Source organism: Arvicola amphibius, chromosome 6, assembly GCF_903992535.2.
Source record: "Arvicola amphibius chromosome 6, mArvAmp1.2, whole genome shotgun sequence".
Taxonomy (NCBI): domain Eukaryota; kingdom Metazoa; phylum Chordata; class Mammalia; order Rodentia; family Cricetidae; genus Arvicola; species Arvicola amphibius.
In genome coordinates this window covers 59986882-60009409 of record NC_052052.2, presented here as the reverse complement: position 1 = coordinate 60009409, position 22528 = coordinate 59986882, and the positions used below count along the sequence as shown (strand labels likewise).

Genomic DNA, 22528 nt, shown 5'->3' with positions numbered 1-22528 from the left:
AAATCAGTAGCACCAACATCACGTGGGAACTTCCTGAACTACAAATCCCCATGCCTGCCTTACCAGAGTTATACTGAGTCAGAAACTCTGGAGGGAGGGGCTCTTGAATTTTGTTTAAGCCCTCCAGGTGATTTTAATACATGCTTAAGTTTGAGCACCATAGCTTTAAGGTATTGGAGCCTGAAAAAAAATCACATTAAAATTGCCATTTACTGGATTAAGAAAGCTGTGGTGGCAGAAGATCAAATTTGGTGGCACTCTAGGGAAATCAGGGTTTAGATTGGAAAAGTGAGCCTGTGATGTCTTAGACATCCAAGTGGTGCACAAGCAGTTGTATGTATATAGAATTAAAGAAAATTGACCCAATTTAAAAATGGGAACTGAAGTATGGATTATCACACTAAGAACCAAATATCATAGTGGATTGGATCATGTCAGTGGATATTTACTGCTCGGTTACTTCGTCCTAACTTTCAATACAGAAAACAGGAATCCAAGTAATTAAAAGACCAAAAGACATGGGAGAGGCAGTGCAGATTCTACTTAGCATGCTAAGGCATTGAACATTTTGGAGTGCGTTACAGATCCCCCATAAAGTCCTTTGTAGAGTAATCTTTTGTGGCTCTCTTTTCTTGTTTTAACATCAGTAATGTGACGTGTCCTAATATTTTAAGGGGAGAAGTTAGAACTGATATGCTTTTTACAGTTGTCAAGTAGCTGATAAACATGCACATTTCTCTCTTTAAGAGGTGATCTTGTATTGGAAGATATACACTTTACTCAACAATTCTAATTTGGTTTTCTTTCTAGTAACTTCTGTGGAGGATAAGTGATTAGGATCACATGGAGTTTAGAAGAACAGTATAAGCAAAGGGAAAGGGCCTGAGAAGAAAGGTGTGTAAAATGACTGTTGTACATGATCATGGGTATATAATTTCCGATCTTTTCATGATCCTATCAAGTATTGACATTGACTGCAAATAAAAGCATAACATCAGGGACTTGAGAGATGGCTCAGCATTTAAGAGCACTGGCTGCTTTTCCAGAAGATCAGGGTTTGATTCCCAGCACCTACATGGTGGCTCACAACCATTTGTAACTATAGTTCCAGGGGATCTGATACCCTCTTCAGGACTCCACAAGCACTAGAAACACGTGTGATGCACATACATGTGAGCAAAACATCAATACACATAAAATAAAAGGCCTTAAAAACATAGTGCCAAAATATTTATACCATCCTATTCGTGTAGTAAGTTAAATGAATAAGCCAATCACCGAATACTCAAGAGCAGAGTAAAAGCAGACAAATCACCATGAGGAAGAAAAGAATGGAAATAAAAGCCAGACTTGGTGATGAATACCTATAATCCTAGCACATGGCAGGTAGAGGCAAGAAGAACTGGAGTTCGAGGTCTTCCTCAGCTACAAATAATAAATTTGAGGCCAGCCTGAGCTACATGACACCCTGTCGAAAATTTACTGCTTAAATAAATAATTTGAAAATAAGAAAATAATATTTTACTGATCCTAATCTGTGTATTTTAAAAATCCATTTTAAGTCCTCTCATATGTATCACCTTAGTTGCTAAGATACAATCAGTGAATAAACTCTGAAAGGCCGACCCTCTTCTGTCCTACATTGTAATCTGACCCATGAATCAATATCAGGGGACATCTGGGATCCATCGTATCTTTCCCATAGACTAGTTGATTAGAGGATGTTTTGAATTGGGTCCATATATGGCAGAACCCCACAGACTGTATGAATTATTATGGGAGCAAATAAAAGGTCAGATTGTATTTTTGTGTTGTAAAAGAACACAGCTTTGACATGGTCAGGATTAAGTACTTAAAACACTGGAGAATAAAAAGCATTACAATGAATGACTAACTATAGTTATTTGCAGAGTTGTCTGTTACTTAACTAAGAAACATTTTCACAGATACAGGCAGCTCCTGGTCCCATACCTTGATGCAGGGCCTGCAGTCGAGAGGTGTGTTAGAATATCATAGTCTAGAGATTTTCTCCTTTCTCTTTTCCTTTGCCTGGCTCCCTTTCTACTACTTGATGGTACTTCTGGGGACAGAGTGGGACAGGAAGGTGAGGACCCATTGTCTGCCTCATCCTTTCCACAGTCTTTGTCAAGTTATTTTGGTGAAGAGTAGATGTGTCTGGTCCCATCACTCACTTTCCTGTTGTTTTGTCTTCTATGCCAGAACGTACAAATCACGACTTGTTTATGCTTTTATCCTAAATATCTCTTTGAAAGACTATTATTTCTACCTTTAAAGTTTTATGAGTGCAGTGTGGGTTCAGTGCCTTCTGAATGCCCTATTTCTAAAGAAAACTCACCTTCTGGCTCAGAATAGTGGCTTGTGCTGAAAGAGTACCCCCAAAAACTGGTACCCCAAAGCTGACACTGAAGAAATGGTGGTATAGAGCGTTACCGAGTGCTGAGAACACCAGCTTCTGAATCTGACATGGGAGAGGCCTTGGAAGAATACTTGTTTAATGGACTAAATTATAATTAAAAATCGAAAATCTCTATGTATGGTGGCCTTCTACAGGTTAATAGTTATTATTATTACTATATCATTGTTGTTGATTATGATGTGTCTTAGGATAACTGTGGGGTAAGAGGCTTCAGGAACTTTCTCTGAACCTTCTCGGGGGGGGGGGGGGGGGCACTAATATCCTGAACAACACTTGAGAAGTTTTTGTTTCAAACAAAGAATCTTTTGCCACATCCTTCTTCCCCTTGAGCATGTGATCTTCAAGAGAAATTGATTCACATGTCTCTGAATCGTTTACAATTAAATCGTCAGCATATAATTTTCTAAAAGCTACTAGGTGTCCAAGAAGCTTTCAGAACCTGTTTTATAATTCCTCTCCAGTCCTTTTCTTAAAACAGGAAGTTGAATCTTGACAAAGACAAATAAACTCAAACATTCAGAATGCTGAAGTTCAGTTTCCAGCTCCAAACTCCAGGCTTTGAGCACATCTGTGCTTTTACAAAATACATCCTCACAACGCTACAAAGTTTTTGATTTGAAAAAAAAAAAACAAAGGTGATAAAAGTGTGTAAAAGTATTCGTGTGCATTATGACTCTCAGGGGTATGTTTACAGGTATAGAAAGAATCATGAAATGTGTCAGGGGTATTCTTAAAACCATTACACACAGGTGAAAATGCATTTGGATCTTATTTCTCTAGATCTGTCTGAATATTATCACGAGTTTCATCGAAGAAACCATTTTAACCTTGCTTTTCACTCATTTTCCTTTCTATAACTTTAAGTCTTAAACACTTCAGGAAGCTCAGGAACATAGTTTGTCCAGCAGGGACTGAAGCATCTGTGATAGTTTCATGTCTTTACCAGGATGAGGTACCATTTCCACTTACAAACGCAATTGAGACTATTCTTGGGATTGGAAAAATGCAGGAAGTTACCTCAGTTCATACGTTGACATCTCTTAACCATTTACCAATCTTCTTACCTGGCAAAGATGACCAACTCGGATCTTGAAATTCCCCTCTAGTTCATTCACTTGTGTCATAGAATAAAGGCACAAAGATAGTTGGGAAAGGTGTGTGGGACTATTTGAAGCAATTCCCTCAATGTTCTGTGCCAGTGATTCTACTTCAGGGCTTCTGCACTACAGGGTAACCAAGTGGATGCTGGGATGACAGTTGTCATAAAAGAAAATGCTTGATTTAAACTTTATTAATTAAGTAAGCAGTTTATTCATCAATCAGTGATCTAATGGCCCAAGAGGAACTTGGGGAGCATATAAAACTGGGTTTACTCAACCTGCTGTCATGGGGAAGTTGCAGCTTGACAGAGACTCTAAGATGCCCAACAGAGAGATTTAGGAAAGCAAATGTGAGGAGCTTAGACAGAAGTTAGCATGAGTTGTTTTAGGGCATAAGGTCTAAACAAATGTTGGTAGAATGTCTAAAGTAGACAAAAGGTAATGATACCTTTAGAACACTGAACTACAAGGAGCCCATGTTTAATCACCTAACATGCCCTTTTCTCTTGGAACACAGGATCTGAAACAAACTGGTATTAGAACAACGGTGTGCAGTCTCTGTTACCTGTTATGGTTGGAGAGACCTTACCATCTTGTGCTTCACAGCATAGTTTTAAGAAGTGTGTAATTTGGATTTCTTACAATAGAAAAATAAATGTATATAATATGCACATATACCCTGCATCCCTTGATTTATGGTTTTTATTAAAAGTTCAGCTGTATCATGGCACTTAAGAAGCAAACCAGCATGAAACATGTTATCATATGACTTCAAAAGGCATGGACCTTTTCTGGCTCTACTTAAAGTCACTTGGGCCTTGATATGTACTAATGTATAGATTATATTTTATATAAATTGTACTTTCTCTTTTTACTGTAATTCATTCACAATGAACAAATATAATACTAACAATAAAATATCTTTTAAGATTTTGCTTAGTGTTTTGAGCCATTTCATGGTTTTTGTTTTGGTTGTTTTTGTTTTTGTTTTGATTTTTTTGAGGCAGTTTTCTCTGTAGTTTTTGGAGCCTGTCCTGTTCTTGTAGACCAGGCTGGCCTCAAACTCACGGAGATCCACCTGCCTCTGCCTCCCGAGTGCTGGGATTAAAGGCATGTGCCACCACCGCCCAGCACCATTTCATGTTTTATCCCAAATAAATATTAATTATCTGTATCCTACCTTGCCTAGTAAGAATTTACACTCCCCCAAATAACATATCCTTAGGCACTGTGTGATAGAATAATTAAAAAGTCGAGAAGGCATTTTATAAAATATAGGACAACACAGTTCCCCAATGCCTCTATGAATATAATGAGATTTTCAGGAAGAGACTGAATAAGCTAACTCTCGGATTAACAATGCAGAGAGAGAGAATTGCTGGTCACATATAGATCATTTAAGATAAAAGCTTTGAACAGGAGTCTCTCCATAGGAGGACAGGAATTTTATAGAGAATCTCATTCTGCAAACAATGAATAAAATTTACCTGTCTGTGCTAGTTAGTATTTATTGTCAACTTGACACAGTCTAGAGTCACCTGAGAAGAGGAAACATCAATGGAAGTATTGCCCAAATCAGGTAGGTCTGTTTCCAAGACAACGAGACACTGTCTTAATTGATGATTGAGGCAGAGGGGCTCAGCCCACTGTGGATGACAGCATTTGTAGGCACATGGATCCATGTTTTCTAAGGAATCTTTCTAAGCCTAATCCTGAGAGCAAGCTACTAAACAGCATCCCTCTATGGATTCTGCTTCAGTTCTTGCCCTGACTTCCCCCAATGATGGATTGTGACTTAGAATTCCAAGCTAGAGAGAAGTGTCTCAGTTTCAGGAGATCCCAGTTATTAATGGATTCTCTCAGTATCTGTCCTGCCGGGGTTATGTTTTGGAAGCAGTCTCCTGTGCCAATGCATTCAACTGTACTTCCTTTTTTCTCTTCTATGAGGTTCAGTGTGGTTGGTTTTATGTTGAGGTTTTTGATCCATTGGACTTGACTTTTGTACATGCAAAGGAGGACAAGGTGAACAAGACAAAACAACAGTCTACAGAATGGGAAAAGATCTTTACCAACCCCACATCGGACAGAGGGATTATCTCCAAAATACACAAAGAACTCAAGAAATTGGTCATCAAAAGAACAAATAAGCCAATAAAAATTATGGTACAGACCTAAACTCCAACAGATGAATCTGAAATGGCTGAAAAACACTTAAGAAAATGCTCAACATCCTCAGCTATCAGAGAAATGCAAATCAAAACAACTCTGAGATTCCTTCTTACACCTGTAAGAATGGCCAAGATCAAAAACATTGATGACAACTTATGCTGGAGAGGATGTGGGGTAAAGGGAGCACTCCTGCATTGCTGGTTGGAGTGCAAACTAGTACAGTCGCTTTGGATTTCAGTTCAGCAATTTCTCAGAAAATTGGGAAACAACCTGCCTCAAGACCCAGCAATGCCACTAAGAGAGGCTTCCTGACTCAGCTTCAGCTGCAAAACATTGCAGCTCTTTTAAGAGGTTCGGCTACGAAACACTTAAATGCTGTTGATGAAAATTAACTGCATGCTTTTCGGTTTTCAGCCGTAGCAGGAAAAAAGCTGTGTCGTTTTAAAATGCCAGCTTTCTGGGCCATCCTACCAGGGCAAACTCTGACTCTTTCAAACAGGCGGTCCTGACAATGGAGCTTTTGATTGTTGTTTAACACTGTTGCAGCTTGCTTGCTGGCAGGGACCTTGAAATGCCATAGAGTTGTGGCGGTAAACATGGCTCCTGCGGGTACCTCCACCATGAGGCTAGAAAGCTAAGGCATGGGCTGGATCCACCCGCCAAAGTTATGGCTTTAGTTCTACAGATTTTGGTGGGTAAATTAAAGACTTATGTAGTCACAAAAAGAGAGATATACAGTAAAAGAAAGATTCAAAGTCAAAGAAAATGTCTAAATGATTTATGGTGTTTTAAAAATATATGCAGGCTAAAGGTTAAAGTTCTTAAAAGTAAAAAAAAAAAAAAGAGGAAGTAGTTTGTTGTGGTGGTACACACCTTTAATCCCAACACTTGGGAAGCAGAGGTAGATTGACCTCTGTGACTTCAAGGTATGGCAGGACACACCTTTAATACCAATGCTTGGAATGCAGAGACAGACAGATCTCTGTGAGTTCAAGGTGTGGTAGCATACGCCTTTAATCCCAGCACTTGGGAAGCAAAGGCAAGTGGATCTCTGAGAGTTCAAGGACAGCCTGGTCTGCAGAGTTATTCCAGGTCAAAGATATACAGAGAACTTGTCAAAAAATAAAAAATAAAAGTAAAAATAAATGAAATAGAGGTTAAAATAAAGCTGTACAAAGATGGAAAATACACAAAGAATTTTGATGCTGTATACTATTATGCTCTCTTTGAATTGTTTGAATGCTGAGGAAGAAGCAACAGCTGCTAAAAGATATTTGTTTACAAATGCTGCTGAACTAATCCAAGATAGATATTTTGAAAATACCTTGACTTCAGAATTTGGATCTAAGGATATGATGCTTTGGAAAAGAGATTCTTCTTTTGTTTTTACAGAAAATGAGACTCTGTGGATTGCTTTTATCCCAATATGGTATGATAGACCACGCCCTCCTGAAAAGTTGCTGTGAACACCTTCAGAAAATTACTTCGCTCAACTGATGACTGAGATGAACCTGGCATACAGGTTATACCATGAAAGATCTGATTAACAGCGTCCCCATTCAGCAGGAAGCAGTTTGGAGAGAAAAAAAACTGCGCCCATATTCCCAACTATTGCTTATGAATGTTCTTTTACATTTAAAGGGGGATATGATATAGATATGAATAATTTGCATTGGTATAGATTTTGCTTTATTGATAGAGATTTAAGGTCAATTTTGTTATATGTATATGTATTTCTGATACTGATTAAGGTATTGTGATTGTGTAGTTCATTTAAAATGTAATGTATAATTAGGAAATATAGGTTGTTGATGGATAGTCATTAATAATAGTTAAGCTTGTAGTCATGTTAGATTTTCTATATATAGAGAGATATATTTCAGTTAGATAGGCATCCTAATATTTTTCAAAGACTACAGAATATTCCACTTAAATGTTTTAATAACTTAGGACTTTTCATGACAATGAGACATGTCTGCTCCTGGCAGTAACAATCTACTTCAAGAGAAAGAATGGCATCGAAGAGGATCCTTATGGAGTTTGATAGCCATTTGGGCAAGAAACTGCTCTTGCCTGGACTATTGCATAAATTGGACACAGAGAACCCTCAGAGAGAGGACTGCTGAACTTGCCTATAGATGAGATGATCTTTCGGGGTTCCTGATTCAAGAAAGAGTCTGCGAGACATTCTGAAGGACACAGCAGATACTGACTGAACTGCCTTCGAAATTTCCTGCTTCATGGAAATGTCTGCTGGAAACTATGGCCTGAAGGCCGAAGATGGATGCCCCAACGGTACAGAGGAACTTTGGGTGACTGTCCAGGTAGCAAGATGTCTCTGTGATTTCTAGAGTTTTGGAAATAGCTTACTTCTTGTTCACCTAGGTAATATTATATCCTTCTGGAGTCTTTGATGGAGTTGAAGAATAAATAGATAGTTATAGTTTTCCTTAGTTATGATAAAAGATAAAGTAGATATAAATATTGTAACTGTAATTCTTACTTGATTACTGTTTTGTTATATGTAATTTTACTATGTTAGAGTGAAAGCTTTTCTTTTTTGTTTAAACAGAAAAAGGGGAAATGATGTAGGTGTGTCTTCTATCTATCTGATGATTTCATTGGATAATTAATAAAGAAACTGCCTGGCCCATCTGATAGACCGGCCCTTAGGTGGGTGGAGTAGACAGAACAGGAAGAAGGAAGTGAGGTAGATGGCTCAGTCAGATGCCATGCCTCTCTTAAGTTAGGCAGATCGCCGTGCCTCTTCTCAGAGATGATGCCAGATGCAATGAAGCCAGCCACCAGGTCAGATGTGCTGAATCTTTCCCAGTAAGACACCATTCGTGGTGTTACACAGATTATTCGATATGGGTTAGTCAAGATGTGAGTAAGAGGCTGAAAATAATGGGCTAGGCAGTGTTTAAAAGAATACAGTTTCCGTGTAATTATTTTGGGGCATAGGGTGGCGGGAAGCCAGCCCACAGCTAATCACTACACCTGTCATTTCTATAAGACTCAATCTGCAGCAGGTTTTCTAGTTCTCTGGCGTTTATAATCTTTCTAATCATGATGTCGCCCGAGCCTTAGCTGCAGGAGTTGTGTTGTAGCTGTACCCACTGGAGCGCTGGATACACCATGATCCTCTGATCGCTGCATTTTGACTAGTTTTCTGTATGGTCTGCATCTGCTACAAATAGAGCTTTCTTGGTTGGAGAGTGAGAGAGCTGCAATTAGCTGTGCATGTAAAAATAGGTTTTAGAATACTCTTTAAATAAATTCTTAAATAATCTTAAATACATTTCAGAATATGTAGGAGTATGCTGGTCTAATAAAGTGGAGGGAGAAGGCTCTCCTCTTAGATCCGCGATCTTACCATCTTTTGGCGGTTGCTTAGGTTTCCATTAGCAGGCACGATCTCCCTCCTGTTGAGCAGGCCACAAATCCAATTAGACAGCTGTTTGTAGCCACCAAGATCTGAGCGCCACTAGTGTACTCTAGAGAGATCTTGTCATGCTGGTCGTTGCTATGATTCACAGAAGTCAGAGCTGAATACTGCTGTTGGTGGCTTCCCTTCCTTGGCAGTTTGCATAGCACCTTCTGGTCCCGTGAAAACAAAACTTCAGGAAGGAAGCCTTGACGGTTAGATTCAACTTGAATCTTCTGAGTTCTGTGTCAAAGGTGGTATCTTCTACCTTTGGGAAGCAACCAAGGATAATAGCATGAATCTATACTGTTTTCTGAGTCTCTTGGACTACCCTGACCAACAACTCAAAAGGATGTCTTTTTGTGCCTGGTACTGGGGTTTTTTGTTAGAAAATCTGTTGCCCTTGCGGGGAGCATTGTTTGCCAAAGTGTTTTAATGTCATTTCAAATACACATATAAATATATATGTATTTATATGCACATGTATGTACACATTCACACACACACACATATATATATACATACATACATACATATATATATATATATATATATATATATATATATATATACGTACACTTGCATGTATTACATATAGTTTCAGGTAAATACAAAGTATATGATTCCTTAAAGTTTTTTCAAACATTCCTAGTGTTATTTGTCCCTTCTACCTCTCCTCCTGTATTGATTTCCCTTTCCCCTCCCTTCTTAAAGCTCCCTCCCAGTTTTCCCCATCTCTTCCTTTTTTAAAGCTTGATTCTGTTTGTTCTCTCTGAGTTTTATCATCCACTAGACAGTAACCATTGTTAGTAATTAGCTATACATTTTAAACTTCCCCTTATGAAATATATATTTAGAGGCTTTTATTTTCCGTCGGCTTCTGCCAACATTATTTGAAGTTTAAGCTAATAGACTTTACTAATTCTCTGGTTCCTTGTTATCAAACACCTCATTAAATATTCAAAGTAATCACTACTGGTTATCTTCCGCGTGTCAGTCATTGCCTATGCTCACACAGCCTTGTGAGCCGAGTGGTGTTACTGCCACACATCCATCTGAGAAGAACATCTGTGTCCTCTCCTCTCTGCACCACCAACTGAGCCTAAAGCAGTTCACATAGGAAGGATCAGCTCTCTCTCTTATTTGTTCTATGTTAATTTTAGAACCTAGGAAACCTAAGTTCTAAAAGACAAGTCACGAATGACCCCATATATTTTTAAATAAAATTATCCTAACTCTTTCCTACTAGCTACTCAAACAAAGAATTGTCCTTTGTTTTAGGTTGGTTTAGGCTACATCCACAGTCATAGTACTCAAGAGGATAAGGGAGAGGGATTACAAGTTCCAGGCCAGCTTGGGCTACCGAGTAAAATGCAAGGCCTCCCTTGCCAGTCAATCATTCAATAGACTTTAAAAGTCTAGGGGGGCCTGAAGATATGATTTGGTAGTTAAGAGCTCTAGCTGCTCTTCCAGAGGATCTGGGTTCAATGTCTAGCACTCACATGGCAGCCCACAACCTTCCTGAACTTTAGTTCTCGATATGATATCCTTTTCTAGCCCCTGCAGGCACCGGGCATGCACATGGTACAAATACGTACACTCATGAAAAATACCCCTACTCCTACTTTTTTTTAAATATAAGGATCTAGGGATATAGCTCAACAGAACTTTTCCCTCTTGCCTAGGATACATGACGCTAGCACATCAATCCAAAGTATTACCAAAAAAAGTAAAACATTGTCATACATCTCATTTTCAGGATGGAGAAAGACAAAATTCTTCCAGCTATTCAAAATTAGAAGGAATTGAAATGTCACAATGTTGAAGAGATCATGGGCAAGTGATGTCTTTCAGAAAATATTTCAAGATGGCAAAGATTTATTTCAAGCTACTTACTTTCTAATTTGACATTAATAAGAAAGCCTATTAAGGTTTTTTCTTTCTCAGATCTTTATATTTTAAGGGCCCAAATAATCATATAACCTCTAAAAAGACATAATAAGGTCCATTTATAATGATCGGGACATTCACTTTGTTTTCTGTGACCTCCACAGACCGCACAGCTGTTCCAGTTTTCTATTTTGAATTATTCTTATAATGTGTACTTGTGCTCTCTCCTCACTTTCTCCAGGACTGTCCACCAGAAGCGGGTGATTTTCGAGCTCAGCAATGTTCTGCTCATAACGATGTCAAGTACCACGGCCAGTTTTATGAATGGCTTCCTGTGTCTAATGACCCTGACAACCCATGCTCACTCAAGTGTCAAGCCAAAGGAACCAGTCTGATCGTTGAACTAGCACCGAAGGTCTTAGATGGTACACGATGCTATACGGAGTCACTGGACCTGTGCATCAGCGGCTTGTGCCAAGTAAGTGCTGAAGCTGTCCAGCAGGATTACTCGGTTATCTCTAGAGTTTGTAAAGGATAACAGAGTTGAAGATTGTAATTTCAGGGAATGGTGCAGGTATTGTAATCCATTAAGGACATGCGGAGGACAGATGGATTTGATTTTGTTTGGTTTCCTTATTTCCTGACTTGAATGATACTTGAATGTGGGAGAATAAAAATTCTTGAATATTGCCCATGATGATGAAGTTTGAAAATACCTGTAGCGCAAATGTCCTTGAAATTTTTAAAAGAGTAGAGGGAGAAAGTTAAGAGGAGAAGGGGACAGAGAAAGAGAGAGAAAGAGAGAGAGAGAGAAAGAGAGAGGGATGAGATTGTGTGTTTTCAGGCATTCATTTTTATCTACATAGAATTTCAGGGTAACAAAGGTAGAAGAACACACTTTCTTACTGCCTGCAGCTATATTGAAAATTCACACAAATTTTAGAGAGTGGTATAGGTTTCAGACAGGCAACCCTTAAAATCCAAGGTTATAAAAGGGATTGATTTCTGGTATCAATTCATCAGTGTGTGCTGGAAGACTTGGCAAGAGGATGAAGTAGTAGTCCATTTGCCATGAACTTGTCATCTTCATTTTAAAGCTCGTTTTTGGACTGTTATGAACAGTCTACATTACAGAGTGATCAGGTTATCTGAGTGCTGTCACTCACCATAGTCTTTTATGTGCCACAGTAGAGACATTTTAAGAACATTTGCCTCTAGTGGGAGGACATTTATTAGGTCTAAGTCTATGGCATAATGACTTACAATATGAAAAATATGAAACGTGTTTCAGTGGTTTCTTTTTTTTCAGTTAATCTTACATTTATTAAAAACAAATCTAAATGTTGATCCATAAGAAAAAAATGCAGTGTAAATTGCTATGAGATGTGAGATAAGGTTTGTGTATGAGAGAAAGCAGCAGACACAGTCAACCTTCATATGGCTTAGGGCAGTCATACAAGAAGGGGCATGTTCAAGGTTTATCAGATAGAAGAAGGGAGAAGAGATACAAATATCAGAAGTTTCTTTATATATGTAATATGTGAATTCAGAGTGTAAATGTGAATGTAGAATTTTATTCTTCTCAAGATTGCAAGGGTCTTAGAGAGTATCCACATACCTTTAAAAGCAACATATGTAGAACATTATTGTGGTGTTTTACAACTATTTGCAAAACTATTTGTGATTATTTATAAATAGTAGGGCTGGAAAGATGACTCAGTAGTTAAGAGTGCTTCTTGCTCTTCCAGAGGACCCAACTTCCTTTCTCAGTGTCATATTAGGAGGCTCACAACCACCTCCAAGAGATCCAACACCCTCTTCTGGCCTCCATAGATACCTGCACACACACTCACACAGATACACACATAGACACACAAATAAAAATAAATCTTTTAAAATACTACCATCTAGGACTCTTGGTTTATGGAAATGGAATTATGAAATCTCTAGACCTTTCAGGGACAGTCAAGAATCATAAAGCAAATAAATACATGGAAAGGGCTACACTGCAAGGAATAGGAGCCCTTGCCTGTGCTCACAGCTGGATGGCTCGTAAACAAAATCCAAGGCTAGAAACGTGCACGATCTTGTGACAATTACATCATGTCAGAAATGGGACCGGATTCCAGGTCTTCTAATATCCGTGTCAGTGTTGTTTCCACAATGCTAAGTTTGCAAATGAAGCAAAATCAGCCTGACAGGTCAGCAAATTAGGTCTCAACTGTTCCCGTGGCACGAGAGCTCAACCTGGCGTGGTGTCTCCGTTTCTTCCTGCCAGCTGGCCTCGTGTTCCTTGGTAACTAAAAGAAAATCCTATCTGAGCAGGAAAAAAAAAAACCTTCTGCAAGAGTAAATATGGAGAGATAATGTTGTATTATGAATTAAAAGCAATTGTAAGTATAAGCTTGTCTCTTTAAGTTAGAGTCACACAATTGTGATTTGTTTGATTTGGGAGTAAATGTAAATTGTTTAAAATAAATGTGCTCCATCCATAGAAATCACAATTGTATATCACTGACATATTTCTCGTGTAAGGAGCTGTGCCATGGTGAGGTAGGAAATCTTAGATTTCATCAGAACACTAAAAAGTAGCGTAATTTGGCTGGATAGAAGTTGGATTACAGACTCAAAGTAGTTTTATAGATGATCATTGAGGATTGCAGAACAGATAGGACTACAATAGTCAGTAAATGAGCAAAAAAAGGACTTAGCAATGGAGAGAAACACTCACAGCTCTTCTTTAGAAAGATCCTTACTGTCTCGGTTATAGAGGGCCTGAAGCAGACAGCCCTGGAGTCACTGAGACCAGTTCTGATGCAGGATCTTGTACCAGATAGGAGGACTGAAGCATCAGCCTTTCCCTGGGTAATGACAGCAGGAATAGAAAGAAAAGTAAATCTGGAATGAGATCGCTTTCACCAGAAGGGAGTTGAAAGCCATAAATCAAATCAGTCACACCAAGCACATCAAGAAACTGCAACTTGATGGGGATTCATAAAGGGTGTAAGCTCGGGTCCTCCACTTATGGTGTCCCAGGAGCGTTTCAGTCAAGCCAACTTCAATTTTCCAAAATGAACATAAGCACAGGGAGATGGAGGTGGTTGATGGGGGAATGGAGATGAGCAGAGGTCACTGAGGTGATGGAGGAATAGAGAGCTTAAGTGCCTTGTGTTTACTCTCAGGAGGACGAGATCAATTAACTAAAGAAAAGCTGAAGCACTCCTTTCTCCAGAGACAAAATACACAAATCCTATCCTAGTTACAACGTAATCATTTAGTTAGGTTTAGATCAGTGATTCATAGTTCCGTTTTCAGTAGGAAAATGCCCCATCTTAAAACAAACTTGGGGACCAGTAACTTAAATGTGCACTTATATAAACCTATTCTCCTAGTTCTTTGGAAAAAAACATTTCCAGCCTCACTTCCCCTTTCTGTTTTCTGCCCCATTTGTTGAAGATTTTTAGCTTTTTGTTGGCCTTTTGTCTTAGAATTTCTCAAAAGCAGCTTTCAATATTTGAGACCACCAATATGAATCACAAACTTATAAAGAATAACTTTTTTGATTTTGACATAATCACCATGTTAGAAAATAATGTACAGCTACAGTGACTTCTCATTCACAGGCACCAGTTCTGTCCATCCAATCCCATTCTAAGAACCATTGCCTCAAAACTTTCATCTCTACAACAAAAATGCAAATCCCAGGGTTTTACTAACAAGAAGACAAATCTCCTCTTTGGGAGACCTAAAGACTGTTGCTAATAAATGGATTGGCTCTGTAAGCTGTAAATTTGCATGAGGAAAATCTTAGAAACTGCGATTTATGCCACACACCTCTTTCCTCTTGATAATAGCAAAGACACAGGAGGTGATGTGTTCACTCTTCTGACTGCAGAAGTAGTGCTCACTTTCTCACTGGACATACAGCTTTCCAAATATTTGTTTCTCATGTCATACAGCGCTGCCTTCATCTCACAGATGCAGATTAGGTTTATAGGATTATATGACTTGCCCAGGGTTACGTGGCTCTGCCTGGCTCCCAGGAGCCTACCCCTCCTGCCACTTCGAGTTATACCGAGACAAGCAAGATTTAGAAATAGTCCCAGATTTGGCTGCATACCAGAATCACCTGGGAAGCAATTATGAGACACAGCTCTTAAGCCCCATCCTCAAGACATTCAAATTTGTGAGTTCTAAGTCTTTAAAACTATGATTCTATGGCAAAGCCAATTTCATATGAACCACTTCAAGATTGGACACAGGTAGCCTTTAAAGAAAAAAAAGAGAGGAGGTCTTTTATTTAACCAACCTGCCCTTCTTTAAGCAACTATATGATGCCGGCCTTGGTATGTAGTTTCCAGAAACTTTACCTTAATCTGTAAAATGAGACTGCCTCGCCAACCAGAGCACCAAGTGAGACCATTGCTGTGAAGTTGTAGACAGCTGTGAAAATGTGGAAGGCCCTGGAGAATTTCAGCTAGATGGTACTAGAGCACTGGTTTCCAGAAAGAGAAGGAAAGGATGTGGGAGGGGAAAGAAGAAGGAGAGGAAGATGGAAGGAGGTATGATGCTTAACCTAGCATCCCCAGGGTCCTGTGTTTCATCCCCAGAACCAGAACAAGAACGTCTACCATCTCCCAACTCCCCATGCCATCCCCTCCCAGTTGAAATGTTAGGAGTTAGGTGAGATTAAGAACCTAACTCGACACAAAAGACAACTCTTTAAATTGAATCTTGTTTCCATTTTGTGACAATTCCTGCTCTGTACTTTCTCTTTTCTCCCAGACCACAGAAACTGTCACCAGTAGGGCTTCAGAGAGTGGTTTTTGAAAGCACTTCCTTGAGAATGATCTATTCCACCCTCAAGACACAGGGCTGACTTGAGTTTTGTGATTCTCCGAGGGTTTCACAGTTAACAGCAGACTAAAGGTCAGGGAGTGGCGGTGTTTATCAACATTCTGAAAATATGTTCTCAGCGCTATTTCTTCAGCACATCCCATGGGCTAAGATTTTTGTCCAGCTTTAATTCTGTCATTGATATTATGAAAACAATAAAGTTAGTGACTATACCTTTTCAAACCACCCTCCCATTCACTGTTCCCTACCAAATGTGACAATTACCCCTGGGGCTCACTGTGAGGGTGTAGTCTCACCTTCTGCCTTGGGTTGAAAAACACTAGGATGTTCAGTTTCATTAGATGTAGATTGGAGGCAAAGCTAGAATGGGAATGCAAGTTTGCATGATCTACTGTCTAAATTCCACTATTTGCTCGTATATCACCTGAAGCAAAATTAAAAGCCTCAGTCCACAACAAGACCCTGTTACTGAAAATAACATATGCACAACTCATTGAACATAGAGAAAAAGAGCTGATGACTACTTAGAGCCTTCACTCCTACTGACTAGTAAGAGTCCCTTAGAGAAACCTAATTTTTCATTTATAAATGTTTTGTAAGTGCTTATCAATTGGAGATATAACTTCTTGATTATAATGGGGGCATGTGTCAACTTCTTTCAGATCTGGTACAGACCCTTGAAAGCCCTGTACATTGTTGCTATTGTTGTTGTTGTTGTGGTGGTGGTGGTGGTGGTGTGTATGTGTTTCTTTTTTTATTTGCTGGTCTGAGATTATTTATTCTTTATTCTTTGGTATGGTTAACCTTTTTGGTTTGAGTGTGGGGCTGGATTTGGTAAAAAAGAAGTTGTTTAAATTTGACTTTATCATGGAATGCCTTATTTTCCCCATCTATGGTTTTTGGAAGCTTTGCTGAACCTAGTAGTCTGAGCTGGCACCGTGGTCTCTTAGAATCTGCAGCACATCTGCCCAGGTACTTTTGGGCTTTTAGAGTCTCTAGTGAAAAGCTGGCTGTTATTCTAATAGGTCTGCCTTTATATGTTACTTGATCTTTTTTCCTTACTGCTTCTTATAGTCTTTCTTTGCTGTGTACATTTAGTGTTTTAATTATTAGAGGCTAAAAGGAATTTTTTTTCCTTGTCTAGTATATTTGGTATTCTATAAACTTCTTGTACCTTGATAGACATCTCCTTCTTTAAGTTGGGGAATTTTTCTTCTATGATTTTGTTGCAAATATTTTCTGTGCCTTTGACCTGGTTTTAGTCTCTTTCCTTTTGTCCCATTTTTCTTTGATTTGGTCTCTTCTTGGTGTCCCAGATTTCCTGGGTTTTTTTATGCCAGCAGATTTTTTTAGATTTATAATTTTCTTTGACCAAGGTATCCATTTCCTTAATTAGGTCTTCAATGCCTAAGATTCTCTCTTCCATCTCTTATATTCTGTTGATAAGGCTTTCCTCTGGGAGTCCTGCTTCAGTTCTTCAATTGTTCAATTCTAGACATTCCTCAGTGTAAATTTTTCTATATTCATTTTATTTCCACTTTCAGATCAGGAACTGTTTTATTCACTTCCTTCCACTGTGTTTTCTTGAATTTCTTTAATGTTTTTAATTCATTTGCTTTTTACGGACTTCTATCATATTCATAAAGGCTGTGTAAGGTCTTTCTTTTGTGCTTCAGCTATGTTGGAGTATTCAGGATCTGGTGTGCTAGGGTTGCTGAGCACTTGTGTAGACATATTGTCCTGGCTGTTACTGATTGTGTTTTTATGCGGATAGCTAGGCAACTGGTTTGGGGGAAGATTATAATTCTATGTGCTGGTTTCTGTTCTTCTCTTTGTTGGGTTGTTGTTTTGTCCTTAGTTTCTGTTTCTTGTTTCTCTCTCTCTCTCTCTCTCTCTCTCTCTCTCTCTCTCTCTCTCTCTCTCTCTCTCTCTCTCTCTCTCTCAGGAGAGTGCGGTGGCTGTGTGTTGCCTGATCGGAAATTCTTCTGCGATTCCATGTGTTTCTAGGTATTGGGGGGCTGACACATAGGAATGGGAATGGGCTGGGGAGACCTGAAGAGGTCTACTGGAAGTGAGAAAGCAGGGTCTGTTAAGTCCCCCAGGGATGGGCCTAAAGACTGAAGGGAGGCTGTAGCAGGACGAGTGGGAAGGGAGGTGGGAGAAAAGATCTGTGTGATCCACTGGAAATGGGAGCAGAGAGGAGGAGAAGGCTACAACAGGCAGTCTGGTACAGAGGTGGGGTGATACTGGGGGTGGGACTTGGAGGAGAGGTGGAAGGGGTGAAGATCTATGTTTAGGCTACGTGCTTCCCTGGCCAGAATGTGCTGGGAGTGCCCAGGCTGTGCCTGCTGGTATTGAGGACTGGGATAAAGCAATGAGTTGGGGGAGAAAGTTTAAAGGGGAAGTGGATGTTATCCACTGGAGATGGGAGCTGGGGTGGAGGAGGGAGGCTGTAGCATGTGGTCTGCTGTGTCTGCTGCTGGGAATGAGACTGGGGTATTTGGTTTGTAGGAGAGGAAGGAGAAATGAAGAACTAAAGATAGCCCACCTGCTTCTCCATCCAATACGGGCTATGGGTTCCCAGGGAGTGCTTGTCTGCTGGAGTTAGGGCTGGGATAAACCACTGAGTAGAGAGAATGAAGTTTGCAGGGGAAGATCTAGCCTGTTTGTTTTCTAAATACAGATAGGAAGTGGGAGGGAGTATGGATGGAAGGGGAGGTGGAAAGGAACTGGGAGGAGCAGAAGGGAGGGAAAGGTTAACAGAATATACAGTATGGAAAAAAATCTATTTTCAGTAAAAGAAAAATATTAGCCTCAGTTTTCTCTCTGTAGTATGAAAATAATTGTGACTGACCCGATTGATAAGATTGCTTAAGCGACCAAGTGTATGCAAAGCGCTTATACTGGGCTTAGTAAACAGCAGCTGTTAGCACCCACAGTCCCCAAGATCTTTCTTGTCTGTCGTTTCCCTCCATGTGATCGTGCGGACTGCATGGTTTCATATGTCCATGCATGTCGCAAGGGACACTGGCTCCCAGAGTGGACAAACCTGTCGAGTTCCTTTTCTAGCCATCTTTAGCTAACAGTTCCACGATATCCCTCTATCCACTCCAGCACCGGGGCAGTGAATCGTGTCCTGTGTAAAGCTAATGAGCCATCACAGACAGGATCAGCTCTATTAGTACCACTGCAGGTCCCTGATTTTCATGATCCAAGCGCACACACTTCTATATGTTATAAAGCCAGACTGTGTTTTAAAGAACGGCATACATTTACGGATAGAATGTGTGCTGCTATTAAAAATAATTTTCAGGTTATTTTCAAAGAAAATAGAGAAAAGTTGGTTTTAGTTTTACAACTAATGGGATTCGTGAGCTGATACCTACTATAAGCATATCAAAAGAGCAAGTGTGACTGCAAACAAACCTTTTATATTGAATCCTCATATTTTTAGTAGTACCTGATGCTATTTCAGACAACAAAGCATTCCAAAAATGTAAGGCGAATTATTTTCAAGTCATGCCTTGGATAACGTTTTTAAATGAGTGGAGAAGCAAGGGGTAAATGAAATGAGGGAGTCTTTATGTCTACTGCTCTTTGGCAGAATTCAAATGAACCACACTTCCACCAAAGAAGTTCTTCTCATATTTAATAATTCCTGGGGCGAGCAGTTTGAAATGAATTAAACGGAATGATTATTTCTCCATCTCTGTCTGTGACCCCGAGTCACTAGTATCAAATGTCCTTCAGTTAGTCCAAAGATGGTGATGTCAGAAATGATGAGTTGGCCATTTCTTCCCATGTTTTATAACTGAATTCCACATGGAAGCATCGTGTTGCAGAGTCTGTTTTTTCGCCCCTTTGCCTGATACATTAAAGATAAAGAAAACTGCTAGTAACTGGTTGAATGTAGCTACTGAAGCTGGGCGTTTTGGTTCTCACAAATCTCTGCTGTGCGTTAGTTAATGAGAAGGCAAAGCTGAACTAAATCTTTTCCCAAGGATGATGCTTTTGTAGACTTGTGAGAAAACGCTATAATTTGACTTCTATGTATTCACTTATCAAATTTCTACTTGGCATTTAATGATGTGGTAGGTACTGGAAGTCTTTAAGTAGACAGAAAAGTAAAGAGCAGTCCCGCTGTCCTGGAATTTATACTCTGGAAGGGAAGGGGCTTAACCGCTTCCTGTTTACCTCGCTGTAAATGAGGTCCTCTTTCTAAGATATGGGATTGACTTTATTTCTCATCTTCTTGAACTATTTAGTTATCTCTTTTATTTTAGTCTTTAGTCAAAGAACAGCCCAATTTCTTTTCTATTCATAAGCATCATATTTTTTTATTAACGGGGTATATCTAAGTGTTAGTCTGGAAGAAAGTGAGATGTCTCAGATCTTTTTCCCACATGTGCTATCTCTATGTGTGGGTCATGTGACCTGGTCTCATAGAAAGATCAAATTTCTTCTCATGGTGTCTTTCTTGACTGCATGACTCAAAACCAGAGGAATTTATTCTCTCATATTTCTGGAAGCTAGAACTCTGAACTCCAAGTGTCATGAGGCCACACTCTTCCAAGGCTCTGGGTAGAATAGCACATATAGAGAGGACTCTTCACCTGTTACCTGGGTTGTGCTCAAAGAAGAGGTGACCAAAAAGCCAAACTAGTCTCTAGAATTGAAGGTAAGGAGGTACAAGATGAAAAAGGCTGTTGGGACCTTGGTCAAAAAGACATATATAAGAAATTTGGGGTGTTGTTATATTGAAGGTGACACCGTAGCATTAGAATAATTAGAATGGAAAGAAGGGGTAATGTGGGCACTTTAGCAAGAATCTCCCGTGTGCAACGTGACAGTAGATGGTCCTGAGGCAAAGATGGGTTATGGGATAAAAAGGAAAGAGGTTTCTGAAACCAAGTCAGGAGACCCAGTGATTGGCTACATGCAGTGAGAGAGGGAACGAGAAAGTATTGAAGACAATGCCAAGTTTTCTGTCTTTCACGAAGCATGATGCTGGCATTTTTGTTGACCATAGAAGCGACTGACATGTTCATGTGTCACTGACGGAAGATGCTAACATAATTATGTTCAGTGCAATGCCTGCTCCCTGATACTCTGTAAATTTGTCTTGTGTCCTCTTCTATCTTCCCTCTGCCCTTTTAGATTAAAAGTTTGGTTTTCATCAAGCTAATATAGTCATCAGTCATGCTTATATTTATGCATGACTAAAAGTGTGTTAGATTGGAATTTTCTGTTGACCATGTATCAGTTAGGTAACAAGTGAGTATCAGTGTTTGTTACCCTTAGGAAAAAACGGAGTCAAAACAGTATAGGGTGTTTTGGAGTTCCTTTAGGTAGTGTCTGTTTCTGAAAATGAAAGCATTATAGAGAACATTCCAGAGACTCGGCCATCTCTTAGTATTCCTTGTTTATTCAAGTGGCATTGCTATTTAGGGAAATGATTTCTTGGTTTCTTCAGAAAGATTTTTTTTTTTTTACATTTTATTACTCAATTTGTGACATAGAGAGTTCCTAAAACATCTTTTTCAGAATTAGGAACCTAGAATGTCACATGCTACACATGTGCCCCACCACTATGTCTTATCTCCAGCCTCTTTAACTTTCTATTTGAAAATAAGGACTCATTAAATTGTCCAGACTGGCCTTGAACTCACTCTGTAGCACAGACATTCTCTGCACTTGGAATCCTCTTGCTTCTATATCCCAAGTAACTAGAGCTACAATCTTACACCATCAAGCCTGACTTTTTTAAATGGGGCTTTACCACATACATAGGCTATCTTGGAATCAATCATCCATGCTGCTATGTAAGCCAGGCTGGCCTTGATCTCTGGGTCCTCTTACCTTAGGCACCCATGTGGTGTGATTGTGATTATGGCTATCTACCACCGCCATCCCAACATGAGAAAATTATGAAAAGCATGTTTATTTAGTTTATTCCTTCAGTTTAAACATAAGCTAAGAAAAACTTGACTTTTTATTGATTTTGTTTACCCAAAGCCAGTGAAATATATAAGAAAGAGTGAATCTAAATTATAGAATACACAATTCAAAAAATTTTAATAGCTTTTAATGAGCTATATACATTTTCTTCTTCTTCCCCCTTCCTCTTCTCTCCCCTCCTACTCTCTCCCATGATCCCCATGCTCCCAATTTACCCGGGAGATCTTGTCTTTTTTTACTTCCTATGTAGATTATATCTATGTATGTCTCTCTTAGGGTCCTCATTGTTGTCTATATTCTCTGGGATTGTGAATTGTAGGCTGCTTTTTTTGCTTCATGTCTAAAAGCCACTTATGAGTGAGTATATGTGACATTTGTCTTTCTAGGTCTGGGTTACATCACTTAATATGATGTTTTCTAGATCCATCCATTTGCCCACAAATTTTAAGATGTCATTATTTTTTCCGCTGTGTAGCAGTCCATGGTGTGAATGCATCACATTTTCCTTATCTATTCATTGGTCGAGGGGTATTTAGGTTGTTTCCAGGTTCTGGTTATGACAAACAATGCTGCTATGAACATAGTTGACCACATGTCCTTGTGGCACGATTGAACATCATTTCGATATATATCCAAAAGTGGTATTACTGGGTCTTGAGGAAGGTTGCTTCCTAATTTTCTGAGAAACTG

At 39.3% G+C, this 22528-nt stretch overlaps 1 protein-coding gene across 1 annotated transcript in view; it reads left to right on the top strand.

The window, feature by feature from the left end:
• The window catches only part of Adamtsl1 (ADAMTS like 1), a 348621-nt gene that overhangs the window by 60141 nt on the left and 265952 nt on the right, over window positions 1–22528 (top strand). The window contains exon 4 of the mRNA XM_038334446.1: window positions 11265–11501. Within this exon, the coding sequence (XP_038190374.1) occupies window positions 11265–11501 (237 nt within the window). The remainder of the gene's footprint in view (window positions 1–11264; window positions 11502–22528) is intronic.